The 19,796-nt window shown below is 42.1% G+C and overlaps 8 protein-coding genes across 8 annotated transcripts; all 8 read left to right on the top strand.

Annotated features, from left to right (window-relative positions):
- Nucleotides 1-26: 26 nt before the first annotated feature.
- BDB00DRAFT_872644 (kinase-like domain-containing protein) lies at nt 27-2,656 on the top strand (the record flags this gene model as incomplete). Its single annotated transcript, XM_053126985.1, has 8 exons — nt 27-408; nt 476-702; nt 791-1,021; nt 1,099-1,129; nt 1,196-1,568; nt 1,638-2,020; nt 2,125-2,198; nt 2,303-2,656. The coding sequence occupies 8 exons, from the start codon at nt 27-29 to the stop codon at nt 2,654-2,656; spliced, it is 2,055 nt and encodes a 684-aa protein (XP_052979395.1).
- A 1,329-nt stretch (nt 2,657-3,985) lies between these two features.
- Nucleotides 3,986-6,519, top strand: BDB00DRAFT_764133 (acyl-CoA dehydrogenase/oxidase; the record flags this gene model as incomplete). Its single annotated transcript, XM_053119439.1, has 7 exons — nt 3,986-4,096; nt 4,186-4,280; nt 4,352-4,586; nt 4,656-5,720; nt 5,838-6,128; nt 6,232-6,340; nt 6,413-6,519. 7 exons carry the CDS (start codon nt 3,986-3,988, stop codon nt 6,517-6,519), a joined length of 2,013 nt encoding a protein of 670 aa, XP_052979394.1.
- A 654-nt stretch (nt 6,520-7,173) lies between these two features.
- Nucleotides 7,174-8,658, top strand: BDB00DRAFT_872642 (2-dehydropantoate 2-reductase; the record flags this gene model as incomplete). Its single annotated transcript, XM_053126984.1, has 7 exons — nt 7,174-7,207; nt 7,297-7,452; nt 7,514-7,669; nt 7,759-7,824; nt 7,896-8,082; nt 8,157-8,369; nt 8,499-8,658. 7 exons carry the CDS (start codon nt 7,174-7,176, stop codon nt 8,656-8,658), a joined length of 972 nt encoding a protein of 323 aa, XP_052979393.1.
- Nucleotides 8,659-9,040: 382 nt separating this feature from the next.
- On the top strand, nt 9,041-9,561 carry BDB00DRAFT_824501 (uncharacterized protein). Its single transcript, XM_053123619.1, has one exon. It carries the CDS (start codon nt 9,128-9,130, stop codon nt 9,380-9,382), a length of 255 nt encoding a protein of 84 aa, XP_052979392.1. The 5' UTR covers nt 9,041-9,127; the 3' UTR covers nt 9,383-9,561.
- A 350-nt stretch (nt 9,562-9,911) lies between these two features.
- Nucleotides 9,912-13,694, top strand: BDB00DRAFT_872641 (alkaline-phosphatase-like protein; the record flags this gene model as incomplete). Its single annotated transcript, XM_053126983.1, has 12 exons — nt 9,912-10,207; nt 10,292-10,462; nt 10,551-10,564; nt 10,658-10,825; nt 10,913-11,029; nt 11,105-11,330; nt 11,403-11,465; nt 11,537-11,770; nt 11,856-11,932; nt 12,017-12,252; nt 12,355-12,787; nt 13,465-13,694. The coding sequence occupies 12 exons, from the start codon at nt 9,912-9,914 to the stop codon at nt 13,692-13,694; spliced, it is 2,265 nt and encodes a 754-aa protein (XP_052979391.1).
- A 99-nt stretch (nt 13,695-13,793) lies between these two features.
- On the top strand, nt 13,794-14,459 carry BDB00DRAFT_929189 (uncharacterized protein; the record flags this gene model as incomplete). Its single annotated transcript, XM_053128955.1, has 2 exons — nt 13,794-14,173; nt 14,438-14,459. Exons 1-2 carry the CDS (start codon nt 13,839-13,841, stop codon nt 14,457-14,459), a joined length of 357 nt encoding a protein of 118 aa, XP_052979390.1. The 5' UTR covers nt 13,794-13,838.
- A 464-nt stretch (nt 14,460-14,923) lies between these two features.
- Nucleotides 14,924-17,707, top strand: BDB00DRAFT_872639 (alkaline-phosphatase-like protein; the record flags this gene model as incomplete). Its single annotated transcript, XM_053126982.1, has 11 exons — nt 14,924-15,207; nt 15,276-15,366; nt 15,425-15,504; nt 15,594-15,607; nt 15,677-15,844; nt 15,918-16,037; nt 16,106-16,331; nt 16,411-16,473; nt 16,547-16,748; nt 17,037-17,222; nt 17,315-17,707. The coding sequence occupies 11 exons, from the start codon at nt 14,924-14,926 to the stop codon at nt 17,705-17,707; spliced, it is 1,827 nt and encodes a 608-aa protein (XP_052979389.1).
- Nucleotides 17,708-18,196: 489 nt separating this feature from the next.
- On the top strand, nt 18,197-19,772 carry BDB00DRAFT_824496 (uncharacterized protein). Its single transcript, XM_053123618.1, has 4 exons — nt 18,197-18,505; nt 18,576-18,637; nt 18,722-18,995; nt 19,062-19,772. Exons 1-4 carry the CDS (start codon nt 18,424-18,426, stop codon nt 19,589-19,591), a joined length of 948 nt encoding a protein of 315 aa, XP_052979388.1. The 5' UTR covers nt 18,197-18,423; the 3' UTR covers nt 19,592-19,772.
- Nucleotides 19,773-19,796: the final 24 nt, after the last annotated feature.

Genomic DNA, 19,796 nt, shown 5'->3' with positions numbered 1-19,796 from the left:
AATCGTCCCCTTCATTGTCTCGGACAATGTCATTTGGGGGCAAGTCCCATGTCACCAAACTGTACAATACAGGGGCGATCGCACCATCTTGCTATCTTCCAAGTCACCAACAGATTGCTGTACAGATAACTAGTCAGCCAACAGCACAGTCTTTTATAACTCCTGTGCACTCGAGACAACAGTCGAGTTTATCACTTGCTAGCAGCAGTAGTAATACAACTACTACGCGAAACAACAACAGCAACAGCAACAGCTACAACGAACAGCAGTCGTCGTATTCCTCGTCTTCGTCGTCGGTCGTTCATGGCGGCAGCGGAGTTCACTCGTCATCATCAGTATCATTGGATAAAGCACGCGACCGATCGACGTTCAAAGGGGTCTTGGACAAGGTCGTGGGCGGTTTTAATGGTAAATACACCCATATATCTTATCTGTCTATCGTACAAGATTATTTAAATTTGATATATAAAAACAGATTTGCTATCGAACAGCAATGGACCCGTCTCGAACAATAACGGCACAAACGAAACAAGCAGCACAAGTTTGAAAAATCTGGAAATATCAACACCATACAATACACGTCATTTAACACACGTTGGCTTTGATGCACATACGGGAGAGTTCACTGGCTTGCCTAGTAATTGGAACGTCTTGCTCAAGCACAGTGGCATCACGCGAACGGAACAAGAGCAGAATCCTCAGGTAAAATAAGTACCAGAGCTGAAAGATAAGAGACAACAACAACGGGATACATTATTTAAAACAATGTATGTGATTGTGGGATATTTAGGCGGTTATCAAAGCCATTGAGTTTTATCAAGAGACGCAAGGAAGAGATGAAGAGGCTGTATGGCAAAAGATACCCAACGGAACCATTTCTTCTGCCATGACCGCGACAAACAAGTCTAAACAGAGACTCGACATGAACAATGGTGGATCCATGGCAAAGCGGACATCACGTCGTCTATCAAGTATCACCAGCTCAGACGAGTCTAAGAGGGAATCTTTCAGGAAGAGCGTAGTAAGTTTTTTAAGATAGTTCATCATCTATAAGTTCGTAAAACAAATTCACTAACTTGAAAAATTTGCATGCTATAGGCGACCATTAATGAAACCTCTACTATCTACGGTTAGCAGTAGCTACTTGATTATACATTTAGAGCCATATACTAACAATCGGAATCTTGTTTCTTAGAGGAAACTACCACTACAAAGCCAAGTAGACCAGTGAGTCGACGACAAAGCGGTGTAATCCAAGAACAACGCCAGTCGACCTACAGATCTCGACCGGAGTCAAAGGCTTTTGACGACAAAGTCAGCGTAAGCAGCAGCAGCAACAGCGATGCCACTGGCAGCAACAGCAGCAGCAATACGAGCAATAATACAAGAAATTCTGTGAGCGCGAAATCCGATAAACAACCCACGACGAGCAATGTTGCAGCTGCCAAGCGTCGTCAACCCAAGCAATCCACTGAAGAATCCGATGAGCTGATGTGCAGATTACGTGAAGTATGTACGAGTGCAGATCCAACCGAACTATATCAGGATATGATCAAGATTGGTCAAGGGTAAGTTGTTAAAGAACGTGCTATGTCCTAGCCACAAGAAAAAAAAAACTGACAGGTATGACAACTCAGTGCATCCGGTGGTGTGTACACTGCTCATCGTGCGGGCAAAAAAGAAGTGCCTGTCGCTATCAAACAAATGAACTTGGACCAGCAACCCAAGAAAGAACTGATCATCAACGAAATCATGGTCATGAAACAATCAATGCACCCCAATATTGTCAACTATATGGACTCGTATCTCTGGAAAGGCGACCTTTGGGTGATAATGGAATACATGGAAGGTGGCAGTTTGACAGACGTGGTTACGTGTAACATGATGACAGAGGGCCAAATTGCTGCGGTTTGTCGCGAAGTATTAAAGGGCCTGCATCACTTGCATATGAATGAGGTGATACATCGTGATATCAAGAGTGATAATATTTTGCTCAATCTGGAAGGCAACATTAAATTAAGTAAGTTCACGATATTGGAAAAGAGGGAATGGGGAGGAGAGGGTGGGAAAGTGTGGGGAATGGCCCATTTCATTTCTAAATGTTGCTTTCTCCCGAAAATTTAGCCGATTTCGGTTTTTGTGCACAATTGAACGAAGGTCAATCCAAGCGAACTACCATGGTGGGAACGCCATACTGGGTAAATACACACTCACACACACATAGAATTGTGGTTCTCAATAATATTCAACTACTTGTTGATGGGGAGTACACCATTTGAGCTAACAACACTGCCTTTAAAAGATGGCGCCCGAAGTGGTTACTCGCAAAGAATATGGTCCTCAAGTCGACATTTGGTCACTGGGTATCATGGCTATCGAAATGGTCGAAGGCGAACCGCCCTACTTGAACGAGAACCCATTGCGTGCATTGTATCTGATTGCAACAAACGGTACACCTCAACTTCAGAATCCAGAGTCGCTTAGCGAAACATTCCGGGACTTTTTGTTGCAATGTCTGGAAGTCGATCCCGAACAACGGCCGTCTGCAGAAACAATGCTTGGGCACAAGTTTTTGGAGTCTGCGGATCCGTTGTGCTCTCTCACACCTTTGATTGAAGCTGCTCGTGAACAGGCCAATGGCGGTGGTCAAGCATAGAAGAAAAACAAGCATCCTCATTGTTATTTTCATTCATAGTTTCGTCGTGTTTTTTTTTTTTGTTGGAATATTACTTTTAGTCACTTTTTATAATCAACATAATCGATAGTACCCTATTCATTATCTTATAATCTCCTAACAGACGGCACAACATCATTCATCTCTCATCAGCCCTTGTTTTGACTTTTTTTCTTTTCACTACATATTTAAAAGGCTAGTGAAATCACTATCATTAACCATCCCTCTCATTAACATAATATGAATATTGACCATATTTTTTATTTCCTCTCACTATGATATGTAATGCATACATATGCATAACAAGCTATTAGTACTGCAGCTAACACGGATTTAAATACAATACATCGCCTTCCGACTCGGATGATATACTGTAGCGCACAACAGCACTCGTTATACAGTTGATTAGGCATCACATTACTGTACGTACCTGCTAAAGTGTACAGCGTGCATATAATAAAGATTGTATTCCAACACCTCCGGCAATGTTGCGAGTTTTGGTAGTATGTATATGTCATTTTATGAGAATGGACTTGATTTTTAGAACGAGACGTGCGTGCGAGTTTGTAGTGTACAGTAGAGCTTGGGGATCAGGAAAATCCTATCAACTTTCAAGAAGCATATGTGAGAAAAAATTAAAACAAAAGACGATTTTCACATTGACGCTAGTTATTTGCTAATGTGTGCTCTGCATGTGGCACCAATGAAAAAACTCTATTTACTCTTGAGGAGGCTCTGTGCCCCATAACAAAAAATGGACGCTGTATTATTCGAATATACAACAGACTGCGCTTGATACCTAGTATGTAGAAAATATAAAGCGGCTCTTTATTTCTGTGCCTGAACGCTGTCATATACATAGACCCCAGCCATTTGGCAGTTGTTAGTTACATGTAGACAAACTATGTGACACAAACGATCATGCTGCCAGCACCAAAATAATCTTTCACATGTTACGCGGTCCCCAAGAATTTGATGGGAAAAGAATTAGGTCAGTTTGAATCATTCTACTATTCGTGTGGGGCAAGCTCTCCTTATTAGTCTTTCACTACTACTGCTGCTACTACTACTATTACACTGACACCGCATTCTTAGTCTGCTTAAACCCTGCAAAATACTTCCTCATCCTTCGCTTTTTGTCTTTTGCTCTCCTTTTCTTCTTTTCCCTGTCATTACACTTAACCTTTTTTTTTTGCATCACACGTACACACCATGACTATCCCACTAAAGGACTCGACTGCTCCTAATGCAAAGGCCGCATTGGCTCGTCTGGAACAGCTCAAGGGCCAGCTGAACTTGACGCCTTCCTCCATGTCGCTTCAAGCACCCAAGGACATGGCTGCCGAGCGTGCAGCTGCGGACTTTAGCATCGATCGACTTTCTCGCTTGTGGGCTGGCGGTGACAAGCAATATGAAATGCAGGTCCGGCATTATGTATACTAGAAGCTGCTTTAGCTACCCCACATTATTAACATCACTCGCGCGTGTGTGCCGTTTCTTAACGTTTATAGCAAAAAGCCTATGAAATCATCAAGAATGATCCTGAACTGGTTGTACAGCCTCCACGCAACATCCTTGAGTTTACCCGCGACGAGTGGCGTGAATTGTAAGCTTTCCCTGGTTATTGTTTACGAGTAGTACAGGTTGATGAATTTGCTAACGATATCTTGTATGTAGTACTATGGGCCAGATCTACCGTGTTCTCCAACTCTTTAAAGAGTACGGCAATGATAGAGAGTTTGCGTACGAGATTGGCAAGGCCGTTAACGTCTATTCCGAGAGCTTTTCCATGCGGTTCTTTGTCCACGAGTCACTCTTTCGTAATGTTGTCAACATGCTGGGCAACAAGGAGCAACAGCAGAAATGGAACGATGACATCGACAATGTTCGCGTTTACGGCTGCTTTGCCATGGTAAATATTCAGAAAGAAAAAGAGGAACGACCTGCATAACTCTAAATATTTCATCCTTTTCATAAATAGACTGAATTGGGTCACAGTTCTGCTTTGCGAGATATCGAAACTACCGCCACATTTGACTTGGCAACCGATGAATTCGTTCTCGAATCACCCACGATCACTGCAACCAAATGGTGGATTGGCGGCTCTGGCCAGACGTCTACCCACGCTGTCGTTATTTCTCAAACGGTCATCAATGGCCAACACAAGGGACACAACTGGTTTATTGTACAATTGCGCGACAAGGTCACTGGCGAATTAATGCCGGGCATCCGCGTTGGTGACATTGGCAAAAAAGTTGGACACGATGGTGTAGACAATGGCTGGATTCAATTCCGTGGTGTCCGTATTCCCCGCTCACACATGCTTCAAAAATGGTCTCAACTCGAGCGCGACGGTTCTTATACACCTGTACCTAATCCAGCTGTCATGTATGCCACGTTGATTCCGGAACGCTTGTCGTTGATTACCGTCACTACCCAGTTGATCGGTCAAGCCTTGACGATTGCTACACGTTATGGTGTTGCTCGTCGCCAAGGACCCAAGAATCAACAGATCATGGATTATCAGTCGCACTATGCGCAATTGATCCCGGCTATCTCGTTCATGTACATGGTCAAGTCCGCTGCTTCAACGCTTGATAAGCAGTTTGAGGTGCTAACCGCCGGTGGTGAAATGGATCCCGTTGATTATTTGAACCATATGGGTGACATGCACGCTGCTTCTGCTTGCTTGAAGGGCTTGACCGGCTGGTATGGATCCGAGATTTTGGAAATATGCCGACGTGCGTGCGGTGGCCACGCTTATTCAGCTTATAACAGTATCGGTCAGATCATTGGCGACTGGGGCGTCATGACAACCGGTGGTGGTGACAATGTCGTCCTGTTACAACAGGCTGCACGTATCTTGATATATCACTTGGACCAGAAGCTCGAGCACGATCAATACCCAGAGCTCAAGTTCAAGAGCTCGAGTCATTATATTTTGCGCGCCAAGGAGTATTTGGCAACTCCCTCGTGGCCCGTGCGCGAAATCACAGATGCCATCAGGAACCTTCGTCTTCTGGAAGACGCGCTTAATGCAATTCTTGTGAAGCGTGTAAGTAATGGTTTGATAGTGTGAGGTTCTGGAACCCTGTCGCACTACGAGAACCCAATGAACTGATTTTAGTCGTATCATAACCGTCCCACACGGAACTTCCTTTAGCTCAACAGCATTCGTGAAGCCATGGCCAAGGGCAAGGGCCTCAATGATGTGCTTATGGACTGCGTTCGTGTCGCCGAGATGCATTGCGCTGTCTTTTTATTCAGCGATGCCGTCAGCAAGTACGGTGCTCCGCTTGCTCCCGAGGGCATTGACAAGAGTGTTTACTCAATCATGCATCGCATGACCGCTCTCTGGGGTCTTCATACCCTTCACAGATACTCTGATCAAGGTTACAAGGAAGGTTTCCTTACCCCACAGCAAGTCAAGTCTGTCGAGGAACACTACTTGGAGGTATGGACCAATAATATTATCTAGATTCTTACAGCAAATCACCGGTTGCACCAGATGCATTTGAAACCAAAGAGGATAAATTTTTAATTCGGTGCACAACCAGGCTTCCAAGGCTCTTCGTAAGCAGGTCATTGGTTTGACCGATGCCTTCGGATTCCCTGATTTCGTTCTCAAAGCACCTATCGCCAAATACGATGGCAACATCTATGAACGTAAGTAGTATAGCAGTGAAGCTTACTGGAATGATATCATTGACTTAATGATTTTTGCGATACTATCAATAGCCTATCTCGAGACACTGTTGCAGGCACCAAACAGTGTTGGCAAGACACCTTATCATGACAAGTACATTAAGCCATTGACTGAGCGTGTTGGTCCTAGCAATAACTAAACATGTTTCCGTATGACCTTTGTTTTTAAACACCTTCTATTTTTTATATGATTTTTGTTTTGCTTATATATTATTTTATTGAGAAAAGAAGATAAAATAAGAACATACAGCATGATCACCAATATGCTGACAGAAGATACTGCATATGCATGTTCTTTGTTATTTTTACTTTCACGGTAATATAAGAAATCCGACAATGCTACGCTATTGTCCTGATGGCGACTAAAAGAAGGATAGCTTCACAAAAAAACATCCTCTGACTCATCGCTTGTAATGTGTAACAATCAAACAATAGCCATGCACGACTCTGGCATACTTGATCGACATGTCTATACTCGTAATACTGTACACTTTCATTCTTATGGTACGTCAGGGTGAGTAATACAAGCACGTACTTCTACTGCTACAGATCATTTACCAAAAGCGAACCGCCACATACACATGGTACAGGTAAAATTGTCTAACTTTTGTGCATGATCTGATTCACCTTTCTTGTTGACGGCTATTCCTAAGAAGGATCATGTAACCTCAATTCCCACGACGACTGATTGTTATCTCCGGTTTCTAAGCATTATACGATTCAACTCCATTACAAAGGAACAAACTTCCTTCTCTCTATTATTCACCACCCACGAGATATTATACACCACATCCATGTCTGATCAGCAAGTCGTCCGTGTATTGACAGGTAAACTAGACACGCATACTTTTCATGCAACTATGGAAAGGAAGACAGAGAGTGTGTGCGTGAAATTAAAAAGCGTGTGTTCTATGTAGTTGGCACTGGTGCTGTTGGCGCAATCTACTCTTGGAGATTGGCCCAATCGTGTGAAGTCACCACCGTTTGTCGTTCCAATTACGATGCTGTGCGTCAACATGGTTTCGACATTGAGTCTGCCAAGTTTGGCAAAGGAATCTTTAAACCGCACCACGGTAAAGTTGTAGTATATAATAATTTCTAAAGCGGTTGTTCACTCACCCCTTTTTCAAATAGTGGCTCGTACCGTTGCCGAAGCAAATGAATTTGGACCATTCGACTACATTGTTGTTACATTGAAGGCTCTTCCCGACGTTTACAGCACAGCCGATATTATTGCCCCTGCTGTCAATAAAGGCAAAACGACTATTGTGCTTATTCAAAATGGCTTTGGTAAAAAGACGGAAAAAAAAAAACGTGGAACGTGGAGAGAGAAGTCGCACACAAACAGACTAAACCAAAAAAAAAATTATAATGCATAGAAATCGAAGCACCTGTCATTGAACGGTTCCCTAGTAACCCATTGATCTCCGTTGTAGCTTATATCGGTAAATATGCATCCAACGTCAGTTTTCAAAAAAGACTCTTGACTAAAAGCAATCATATTGTATATGTGTAGGCACCAGCCAGATTGCTGCTGGAAAAATTAAAATGACAGCCATTGAACGACTGCAAGTGGGTACTCATCCAGCTGCAGTAGATTCGACCGCAACATGTGAAAAATTTAAGGAACACTTGACAAAAGGTGATGTTCTAGTCGAACCTGTCGATAACATTGAGAAAGTGCGTTTCGAAAAGCTGTTTTGGTAAGGAAATCTTTTTGTAGCGTTTTACATACATGACGCGCCAGTGAACTAAAGATATGACTTTTGCTTCATAGGAACGGTTCATTCTCTCCAGTGTGTGCCATTTTGGGCCTTAACACCACGCAGGTCATTGAAAACGAGGTTGCTCTGGATTTAGTGAAACGCTTGATGCGAGAAATCATGACTGCTGCAGAGAAAGCTCTCGGCATCAAGTATGAAATCGATAACCGTATCGAAGCATTAATTCAAGGCACTGTTGTTGGTGCTCCCAACTACAAGCCATCCATGTAAGTCTTGTTCATTTTAATTGTAAGAGTGGCTCTCACTCGCAAAAGTCGATAAGTATTGATGCTTGATAAAAAGAAAAAGACCAATAGAAAGTGATCTGATGAGCTTTATAACAAAATCATAAATAGGCAACTCGATCTCGAACGAAAGCAGCCCATGGAGGTAGTAGTGATCTTGGGAACAGCGCTGAATAGTGCGAAAAAGAATGGGTTGAGCGTACCAACGCTGCAGTTGATGCATGATTTGTGTCGTTCCATGAATGTCCATCATTTGAAAGCACAACTTTAAGCATCTGCCCTGAACATCCATTTGAAAATTTAAATAAACAAACTATTCTCGCATTTGCCTTTCGGCGCTCATACTTTTTACCTCTATTGATGCTTGAGGGACCCAATGATTATTGTCAAACTTGGGGTCAATGTTTTCCCAGGTCTGTGCGCTTAAAATACCCAATTTTATAGGCGGAGATCTCCTTCAAGCCCGATCTCAAGTTCCTCGGCTAGCATTTCGACCAATCAGAAGACTATGAAGGCAACCAATCGTGTAAGCTTTTACGTGCAAATCTACTATGGTGAAAATAGAATGTGTGCACTACCTTTCTGATCACGATATGTATAAAACAAGTGATACACAATATTTTATAACGGTTGGATCTACTAAGAACCGTAATGTTGGACACTTTGCGTGGTTTTCATTCAACTTTCCGTTATTGCAATTGGAGTCAATCATCGCCACCGTGGCTTTTAGTTTGCAACCAATGTTCGTACGGTCTAACATTCTTCTCAATTTTTTAAGAGCCTCTCTCTCTCTCTCGTTCTGGGGTCTCGGCTCTGACGTACGCAAGGTAGCGTCATGTGAGTTGTACTGTACGTTTAATTATCATTATATAAGCCGTTTGAAGCACAGGTTCTGCTTGAATTCTGCTTTGCCCGCCATCGCCTTCACTCGGCAAGTGACGATAATATTTCCGATTGATTCATCTTTGATATTTATCAACCAATATATCAGCTGATCCGTGTTTTTAATTTTAATGATATTGATATTCAAGGAGGATGGCGTACCCTGTGTACTCGGTGGGCGTAGAAAGTTGATAATAACTTGTATTGTTCTTTCTACAATTTTATAAATCCATCTTTTTGTTGCTAAGTTCAGACATGTTAGATAGGCCCCCTTCAAAAAGAATAAAAAAACTTAACAAAAATCTGCCACTTTACATAGTATGGCGATCAGAGAATGTTTTTGTATTACGCAAAATTCTTTAAAAGCTTCTCATCCGATTCCCACCATTGTTGAATGACAATTTCTCGGTTTTCTCCTTTTTATCATAGGTGGGGTGCTCCTTTTGATAGTATCGGAGTGTATGATGGGTCGTGTCAACAAATTCTCGCAAAGAATGATGCCATTTATGATAGCAACAATATCTGTGCTACATAACGCCATCTGTGCGATCGTATTTGCTATAATGGCTTACTCGTATTTAAATAAAGATTGGAAGCTGCGATTTGATTTTGCAAGGTTAGCTCATTAAACAAACATAGACTATGCTTGCAAAGACAACCACGCTGTTGGCTGTCTTGGCGATAGCAGCCTCTACTGCTGTAGGTGCCGTTGTGGGTCCATCGACAGCAAACAAACAACAACAACAACAAAAGCCCAATATTTTGTTTATTTTCACGGATGATCAAGACGCTCGAATGGATTCTTTATCGTATATGCCAAATGTACAGAAACATCTCGTTGAACAAGGAACGGTCTACAAGAACCATTATGCCACCGTTGCGGTATGTTGTCCGAGTCGTGTCGGCCTTTTACGCGGACAATATGCACATAATACAAAGTAAACTTCGGGAAAGATTTAACAAGGTTTAAAGAGACGAGCCCCACGATATTGACCAGTGTAACAATGATCTATTTTATATAGTATTACGGATGTAAGCCCACCACACGGTGGATACGAAAAGTTCAATCGTCTCGGGTTGGGCGAAGATTACTTGCCATTATGGTTAAAGAAGGCTGGTTACTCCAACTACTATATTGGCAAGCTAATGAATGAGTATACTGTCAACAACTATAATAAACCGATACCTGCTGGGTAAGGCTTTTTGTAATTTATACGTTGATACGCTGTGTTTGCATGAGATGAATAATTATGGGGCGTTGACAATGTTAAAAATATTCAGATTCGATTACCAAGGTATGTACATGCACAGAGAAACAAATGCTAGATGTAGAAGTATCATTGAGATTTTGTACATATTAACTTCTACATTGTTACCTTAATTTATAGATCAGCTCGTTGATCCTTTTACATATACCTACAACACTGCGGTGTTCTCTCGTGATGGTCAACCTCCAGTGTTTTACAAGGACACCTACCAAACAGATGCCATTCACACAAAAACGTTAAATACACTAAAAGCACGGCGCGGTAACGATGATCCTTTCTTTTTATGGGGTATGTTATTAGCTTCTTTGACATTTGTAAATCTGTTTATGATGTTGACAAATTCGTGTCTAAACATCACATTACTCCGCTTGTTAGTTGCTCCTATGGCTCCTCATGGCCAATTCAAGTTTGATCAGGGTGGTTTGGAAACCATTCAGAGCGAGCCACCAATTTCAGCTGCGCGCCATGCTCATCTGTTTGAAGATGTGAAAAGTATGTAAGCTTTTCTGGTCACCTCGTCTATTCGTCGTTATCTGACCGCAAATTTTACTTTATTGTTTTCTATAGTTCCTCGTCGACCCAATTTTAATCCTACCAACCAAACAAAAACAGCTTCGTACTGGAAGTTCTTGGACCGCCTCACAGAAACTGAAGTAGAGGAGTTGGATGAAACATATCGTCGTCGTTTGCGTGCTCTTCAGGCGGTTGATGAAATGGTCGGTGCTCTTTTTGAAGAGCTTGAGATCCAAGGGAAACTTGACAACACATATATTGTCTACAGCGCAGATAACGGGTAAGAACATGGTATAAGTAATTATATATTTTGCTGATACATTTGTACTCATTAATACTCGTAAAATCCCAGATATCATTTGGGACATCACAGGGCTTACGCTGGAAAAACTACGAATATTGAAGAAGACATAAAGTACGGAAAGCCCCAATAATTTATTTTTGTTTTTGCGTGAGAAATACATAATAATTGTTAATTAAATGTAGTGTTCCACTTATTGTTCGCGGTCCCGGGGTTTCTAAGGGCCATGTAAGCGATCTTGTCAGCGCCCATCACGACCTGGCTCCTACGTTCCTTGCGCTGGCTCGCGGTGACAAATATGTGCCTGGATGGGTCGATGGCGGTGTGATTCCATGGACGACTGAACTCCAAAGTCATCCTAAGCCTGCTTCTGAAGAAACATTTGCCGTCGAGTTTTGGTTTGAGCAGCTTTTAAACGAGTAAGTAAAAAGTATACATACATGATCAACCAAAAAATCGAAGATTACTATTGCTATTATCGTTGTTTCTAAAGAGCATGTACAGGTACAAACCACATTTGAGTGCTCCGTATGGTCCAAATACGTATAAAACTCTCCGTGTCATTTCGGAAAAGTATAACTGTGAGTTCAAAAGCCAAGACACCTTAAAGTTCATATGCATAAATATGATTTTATTGTTTCTAAAAAGGAATTTAAATCTTGTAGACAAATACGCTGTTTGGTGCACCGGTGAACATGAACTGTTCGATTTAAAGGAAGATCCATATGAGCTGCAAAATATTTATGGGTCGGATAAAGTGAGCATTCAGCTCATTGATCGGTTAGATGCTGTCTTGAGCGTGCTCCAAACATGTCGTGGGGCTACATGTCGTGACCCCTGGCGGGTGCTTCATCCTGGCAACGAGGGTGTCCGAACGCTTGCAGATGCTCTCGATGACAAGGTAAAATACTTTTTCGTTTGAATTACTACATCGATATGATGGCGGCGAGAGCAATATAAGCAGAACATTTACACGCTATTACGCTTATTACAAACTACACAGTACGATGTTTTGTACCACCGTTTCCGCAAAGTCGCATTCAAGGAATGTCTTGCATATTTCTCGGCTTACAATGAAGAACCGAATGATATCCTACTAGGTGACAGCTACAAGATTGCTTCAGAGCTAGCTTCTCTTGACGATACCCAATCTACGGCACCTCGCTTCATACAACAGCAGTACAGACGAGCTGCTTTCGTGCAAAAAGAATTTGGAATGTGCCAGCATCATATCTCTCAACATGAAGAAGAAGAGCGTCCATTTAAAGCTATCAGCAAAGCTGAGGCTCATCGACTTTTTAATTTGATCCCACGGCCTTCCGGGTCTGATTTGGGATCTAGGGTGCCAAGTAAGGAGGAGTTGGACCAGCTAGCAAGTCCAGTTCCACGGGAATTGCTTGATACCCAAGTGGATTGGGTCAAACATGGATTTTATAGTAAATTTGGAAATTGATAGTAGTGTTATTGTTAACTATTGAATAAGAAAAAGGGTTTTCAAACTTGAAATTATTTCAATAAAGATACATTATGTCGAGATAATGGACCCGAGTATACACCCCTATCGATTTAAACAAGATGCACAAGGTGCTTAAAGATCCTCTAAGGCGTTGTTTGCATACAAGTCGTTTAGAAAACCACAAATTTAAGATAGGAGAAACAATGTGTATCTCGACTCAAAAAGTCTATGTCGTTATGTGCGAACTGTTTGTTCCTGAATGCATCGATGCAGCCAGCGCAGCCAAAATCCCTTCCATTATTACCATGATTATTAAGTTATTACCAGGCAAGCTTAACAAAGCATTCAGAATTTCCTTTCACGCTAGACCTCCATTCAAAACATTTTCTGCTATTTTTTTTCTATAGAAAAAACAGATGCGTCGACACCATATGTCAACAAAGATTTTTTAGATATAGCAGGTGGAATTTTTCGACGGAGCACTTAACTCTTGCAAAGCGGTCCTGCAGATTATCACTTTCTCTCATCGATGCATATTGAAGCAGGGGATTACAACTTAAAGATTTCTATCAACTACGGAACCGACAACTTTGGCTGATGTCAATACATGGCGATACAGACGCGTTCTCAAAATTGTGAACAACTGCTTTGGTGCAGAGCCAGCCAGACCAATAAGGCCAATTGTCGAAATGACTGGGCCGATCTTTAACGCTGTATACGAACCTTTGACGCCACCTATCCAACAGTTCCTCGATAGACACAAGCGTGTTGTGTTTGTTGCATTTGGCCAGCTCTTGTCGGTGAGACCAGAAGAAACAGGGCGCATCTGGGCGGAGCTTTTGCATTTGCAGGAGGCTGGAATATTCGACGGATTGCTGTGGGCGTAGGAAAGTCAGACTTTCCAGAAACTGTTGCCAGTATAACACCACTGATTTCCGGAACACGGAGAAACAGTCCGGTACTCTCTTAATCCAACGGGGTCCATTCTCAAACACCCGTCGGTAACTACTTTTGTATCCCACGGCGGTGGCATGTCCCTATTCGAGGCTCTTTACGCTGGAAAGCGCACGGTGATTAGACCTTTCTGTGGTGACCACCCTGCGAATGTTTTGCATTTCGACCGTGAACAGCTCGGAGGATACTTGGATATGGATCGCAAGGAGAATGTTTTTGAGCCACTGCTATGGGTTATTCAGAGCAACGTGGACCGGCACAAGCAATTGGCTCAAATACATGCACAGCATGCAGTGGTCCGAGGGGCAGATTTAGGCGAAGAAGCTCTGTTTACCAGCAAAGACGGTTACTTACAGCATCGGCGCGACATTGCAAAAAGACTTAATTTTCTAAAAGCATACGACTACGACTTGTACTTCTGCCTTTTTACTATTATCTTTGCTTTCGGATGGACCACCCGATATGTGTTGATCAAATTAAGCAGACATGTTAAGAAGCCTTGACAGGCCGCTAAATTAAAGAACTTGCTGTAAAACTGATATCGATTTAGATTTGCGCATTAGTCATACTTATAGCATAAACCAATTTCCTTTAACGAGGGTTAGCACTACATTTGCATATTATTCTAAAGTTCTGATATATGATGAAAGAGTGGAACTGCTCTTATATTTTGTAGTGACAGCATGCTGAACAAATAGAAAATAGTTGTATGGGAAATCAGCATGATTAGCTCAGCAACCCTTGAGATTATTACGGTAGAAAGCCAACCACATGATCGACCCGCTTCCGTTTTCTTATTTTGAATGTGAACGGTTGGGGCCAGTTGCGAAAAACTTATCTTTGTATTACTGCATGTTTAAGCTTTATTATGCATGACGGTAGACAGCTCTCCTTCGTTATACGTATACGTCCTATAGGAGGTTCGAGGAGCACAATTTCTCAGTAGTTGGGTATCAGTAGATACGCCACCACACGTTATTTTTCAGAAAAATGGAATGCAGTGTACGAGCTCCTATAAATGAAGCCTTTAAGAAATGTGTGTCATCATACTTCTTTTTTTCACTTGCGTCATTTTTTTCACTAACGCTACAACAGTCTTTCAAATCGTCAGTCGACCACGCTCACAAACAAGAGTGCAAGCTTATAAACTTTATTTATAAAGATGCTGTTCAAGGCTATTTTTGCTACACTGGCCGTGGTTTCTACCGTTGCAGCAGTTGCAGCAGGCGGAACGGGTGACAGTGCCACCGAGCGAGTGAAACCAAATATTGTATTTATCTTCACCGATGATCAAGACGCGCGGATGGATTCTCTCTCCTTTATGCCAAACGTTCAAAAACATCTTGTGGAGCAAGGGACACTCTACAGAAACCACTATGCCACTGCCGCCTTATGCTGCCCGAGTCGCGTTAGCCTTTTACGTGGACAATGTCCGCACAATACAAAGTATGTATCCATTATTTTGACAATAAACAAAGCCTCAATAAGGTGACATCATGTTATACGATTGTCAGAGTTACCGGTCTAATTCTCCCGCACGGTGGATACAACAAATTCAACCTCGAACGTTTGGGTGAAGATTATTTGCCGTTATGGATGAAAAAGGTGATTTCGTGTTTTTAACGCTCATCCTGTTTTCAAGTTACTAATCAATGATTAAAAGGCTGGGTATTCAAACTATTTTATTGGTAAAATGATGAACGATTACAATATAATCAATTACAACAAACCGACACCTGCCGGGTAACATAACAATATCTTTATATTCAACTTTCCACGCCTATGACTACCAAGTACATATACTGACCAATTTAAGTAAATACTGTACGCAGATTCGATTATCAAGGTAAAATCTCAAGTGCCAAATTAGTACTTTTCAATGAGCAATTTTTCACTCATCTGTTATATGAAACAGATCAATTGGTGGACCCTTACACCTATGTATACAATAACGCAGTGTTTTCACGAAACGGACAACCTCCCGTATATTATAAGAATACGTACCAGACTGATGCCATCCATGCCAAAGCTTTGGCTACTTTAAGATGCCAACGCGGCAAAGATAAACCGTTCTTCCTATGGCGTATGTATCGTAGTGATATTTAAGGTTGTCTAGGTTTAATTGACTCGACTTTTTTAAACGCACATCCTTTTAGTTGCGCCTACAGCTCCGCATTCTCAGAGCAAAATGGGGCCTCAATACGGGTTAAGCTTTCTTAAAAGTGAGCCACCTGTTCCGGCTTCACGACATGCTCACCTGTTTAAAAATGTTAAAAGTATATACTTGCTTGTCAAACAGACTTAATCTTTGAAGAGCATTCAATATTCATTCTCGCTGTCATAGTTCCTCGGACACCAAATTTCAACCCAGCCAATCGAACCAAAACGGCCTCGTACTGGAAATTAATGGACCGCCTAAATGAGACTGAAGTTGCATATCTCGATGAAGCATATCGTCAGCGGTTACGGGCACTGCAAGCTGTGGATGAGATGGTGGGCTCCGTTATTGAAGAACTTGAAATTCAAGGCAAGCTTGATAGCACGTATATTGTCTTTAGCACAGACAACGGGTAAGCGCCATTGCCTTAATATGTTATTCACTTGCATAAGAGAGATGACTAACTTTATTGACTCTTTTCTTCAATGCAGGTATCATCTTGGTCAGCATAGGGCCTATTCAGGAAAGACAACCGATATCGAAGAAGATATAAAGTAAGTAGCTAATGCTTTGCTGAATCACTTGTTCCTCTAGCTATACTCTTATTAACCTCTGCTTATTTGTTAGTATTCCACTAGTTGTTCGTGGTCCAGGCGTTGCCAAGGATCATGTCAGCGATATTGTCAGCGCTCATCACGATCTGGCTCCTACGTTCCTTGCGCTTGCCGGTGGCGATGATTATGTACCTGATTGGGTCGATGGTGGTGTAATCCCTTGGACTGATAGGCTCCGCAGCCATCCAAAGCCTGTATCCAAAGAGTCGTTCGCGGTAGAGTTTTGGTACAAGAAAATAATACTTGAGTATGTAAATAAAAGTGACGCTTTCACTCGTTGAAGCTGTGACACTAACTGATCATTTTTTTGCAGATATGACCATTACGATGATTTTCCTCCAGGTCCCAATACTTACAAATCTCTTCGCATCATATCGGAGCGCTATAATTGTAAGTGGAGTTGTAAAATATGGCCGTTTATTTTCGCGATAATAACAAGAAACCATCATGTAGATAAGTATACTGTTTGGTGTACTGGTGAGCACGAACTTTATGATCTAAAGGAGGATCCTTACGAGCTTTATAATATTTATGGATCAAGTGAAGCTACTACCGAGCTCATTGATCGGCTGGATGCATTGCTGAGTGTTTTAAAAACATGCCATGACCGTACTTGTCGAGATCCTTGGCGTTTACTTCATCCTAGTAACAATGATGTTCAGACACTGGCAGATGCTCTCGATGAGAAGGTGATTGCTTTTTTTCTATTATAAGTTGCGGTCTTTTCTGTTTAAAATAGATAGGTTGACACTGGATATCAAACTAACGACAATCACTGTAGTATGATGTCTTCTATAGACGGATGCCAAAAGTTTCGTACAAGGAGTGCCTTTCTTTTTACTTGCCTTTGAACGAAGATCCTCCCTATTTTGAGCAGCAGACCACAGCCTCCTTACCGTCTTCTCGCTCTTTACAGCAGTGCAGTATATTTAAACCGGATGATACAAAGTGCAAGCTTCTTCCCCAAATTATCGAATCCTTGGAAGACCAATCTATGAGCAATGAAGAAGTGCAGCGCCTTATAAGCCTTGTGCCACAACCTTCACAGTCGGTAGGGCATCATGTACCTAGTGAAGTGGAATTAAAGGAGCGCGAAAACCCACTTCCTAAAGAGTTACTTGAAGCTAAAGTGAATTGGAGCAAGTACGGCTTTTACGGCTTATTTGGAAATTAGCAGAATTGGAAAAATGATAAAATGAGAAGGATGTTGTTTAATAAATTAAAGAGGAGGGTGGGTTCTTGATTGACGATAACTGGTCTTGTTTTGATTTACATCGATCTTAAAGTGACAACACACTTTAATTCATGGTTTGGGCTACTTGAGAGCATAAAGGAAAACGAAATAGAAATAAGATTCGACGAGATGGTCACACAAAGTCGAAGTTATACATTGCAAGTGAGATGATTTGAACTGTCCAGCACTACAAAGCGGTGATGGGTTGTTGCCAAATGTGATCTGGTGGCGGAGAGATAAACCGTGAGACAAAGAGGTACAAACGCAAAGGTGATCTTCCACTTGTTTTCAACTCGTTATTGTTGTCATGTCGCTATTAAATGGATGCTAATGGGAAATAGCCGTAACTTAATGTCACGGGAATAGCTTGTGAGGCACTGGTACTTCATATTTAATCCGGCTCGCGCAATAAGCGATAATACCAAGATAAAAGGCCTAAGCCGCTGGTAGCACAAAAGCGCAATTAATTTGTCGCCATTGTGGGACATCTAGGCTCGAGCAAGACTATCCCCTTTCCTAACCTTCCTTTCGTTAACCCTCATTGCAATCAATCGTTATTTTTTGAAATCGGCAAGCGAGATTGTTATTAGCTCAAACTTGCGCGTCTCCTCCCCTTTCCTCTCGTTTTATCATATCAAAAAAAAGAAAATAGCAATATGCGCGCTCGAGTGTTCTGGTTAGCGTTTTTCCGGTTCATATTACTCATATTAAGCTTGGCAGCGCTTGCTTGCCACATTGGTTAGTCAGTTACTCATTACCATCTCTGTTGATGAAGCCTCGACAGATTGAACTAACACGCTTGGAATAGCCAATATTGTATTGCTGACCAAGCAGGACGACTCAGGGCCTTGGTTCCCTGAGCATATTCCTGTGAGTCCTTTTATACTGTTGTTTTAAGGTTACAACCAAAGCTAAAGGGATAAACTTATTTTATATCTTTTTGGTTTTTAATAGTATGTGCTTTATTTTGTTGGACCTGGTGTCTCGGTGATTTGCTCGATAGCACTTAACATGGTCAGCATGTCTAATGTGAAATCCATCCGGGGCGATCGTACGATGGGTATTCTAAATCTGGCGCTTATGATTGCAGTCATTGTCTACAACACACTCGAGGGAGGTGTTTTCCCATGGATTGGCGGTCATGATGAAGACGGACCCACAACAGCGAATCGTGGGTTTGCAGCATATTGCATGAACTGGGCTGAATCGACTACCCAATATCGCTGCTGTAAGATCGATTTTCCCCATTTCCTTATTGCTTTATCTCAACGACTCAACGTTTTTTTTCGAATAGGGCTTACCGATGGTGTATGGTTGGGATGCATTCTTATTGCCGCTTTCTGGCTGTTCCTGATAATCTTTGTTTACGCTCAAAAAAGTTCGGATATTTACGACGATGATTACGATGTGTACGACTTTAAGGAGGATGTTCCCATGGCAGTAACGTCGTCGAAAAACGAACCAGCATATCACGCGTCATCGCCTACATCTAACCAGGCACCAGCTCCGTCCGGTGGTAATTACTACAGCAATCAAGGCAACTACCAAGAATATGAGAGTTACTACGACTATCCTCCGCAGTCTCCTTATGCTGGTTATAAGCAACCTGCATCAGCAGCTGGTGGCTATGCGGGTGGATATGGCTATACTGCTGCAGCCGGAGGACCAGCAACAACAGGCTATGCACAGGACGATACTGTACATATCTTGTCGGATGCTGGTCAACCGCAATACTACTCGCCTCATTTGAACACTGGCTCTTCAGCTCCTGGTGCTGCCGGTTCGTCACCACATATCAAAGCACAAACGCCAAATGCGTACTGATTAGTTTAACATCAACCGGATCCCCTTCCTCCTCCCCTTGTGCATATCTTGTCTACGATATATTCCTCTCTTTTCACTGTCTTGTCTCATAATAATAGTATATATATAATCTTTGGAAGTTCATTCTCTAGAATCACTAAATTGCTCCTGTTCCTACGATGTGAATTGAACTAGGCCCAAGAACTTGTTGCCTTTAACTAGTTTC

Source organism: Zychaea mexicana (assembly GCF_025766255.1).
Source record: "Zychaea mexicana strain RSA 1403 chromosome Unknown BDB00scaffold_39, whole genome shotgun sequence".
NCBI lineage: Eukaryota > Fungi > Mucoromycota > Mucoromycetes > Mucorales > Lichtheimiaceae > Zychaea > Zychaea mexicana.
This window is presented reverse-complemented; position numbering and strand designations above follow the sequence as displayed.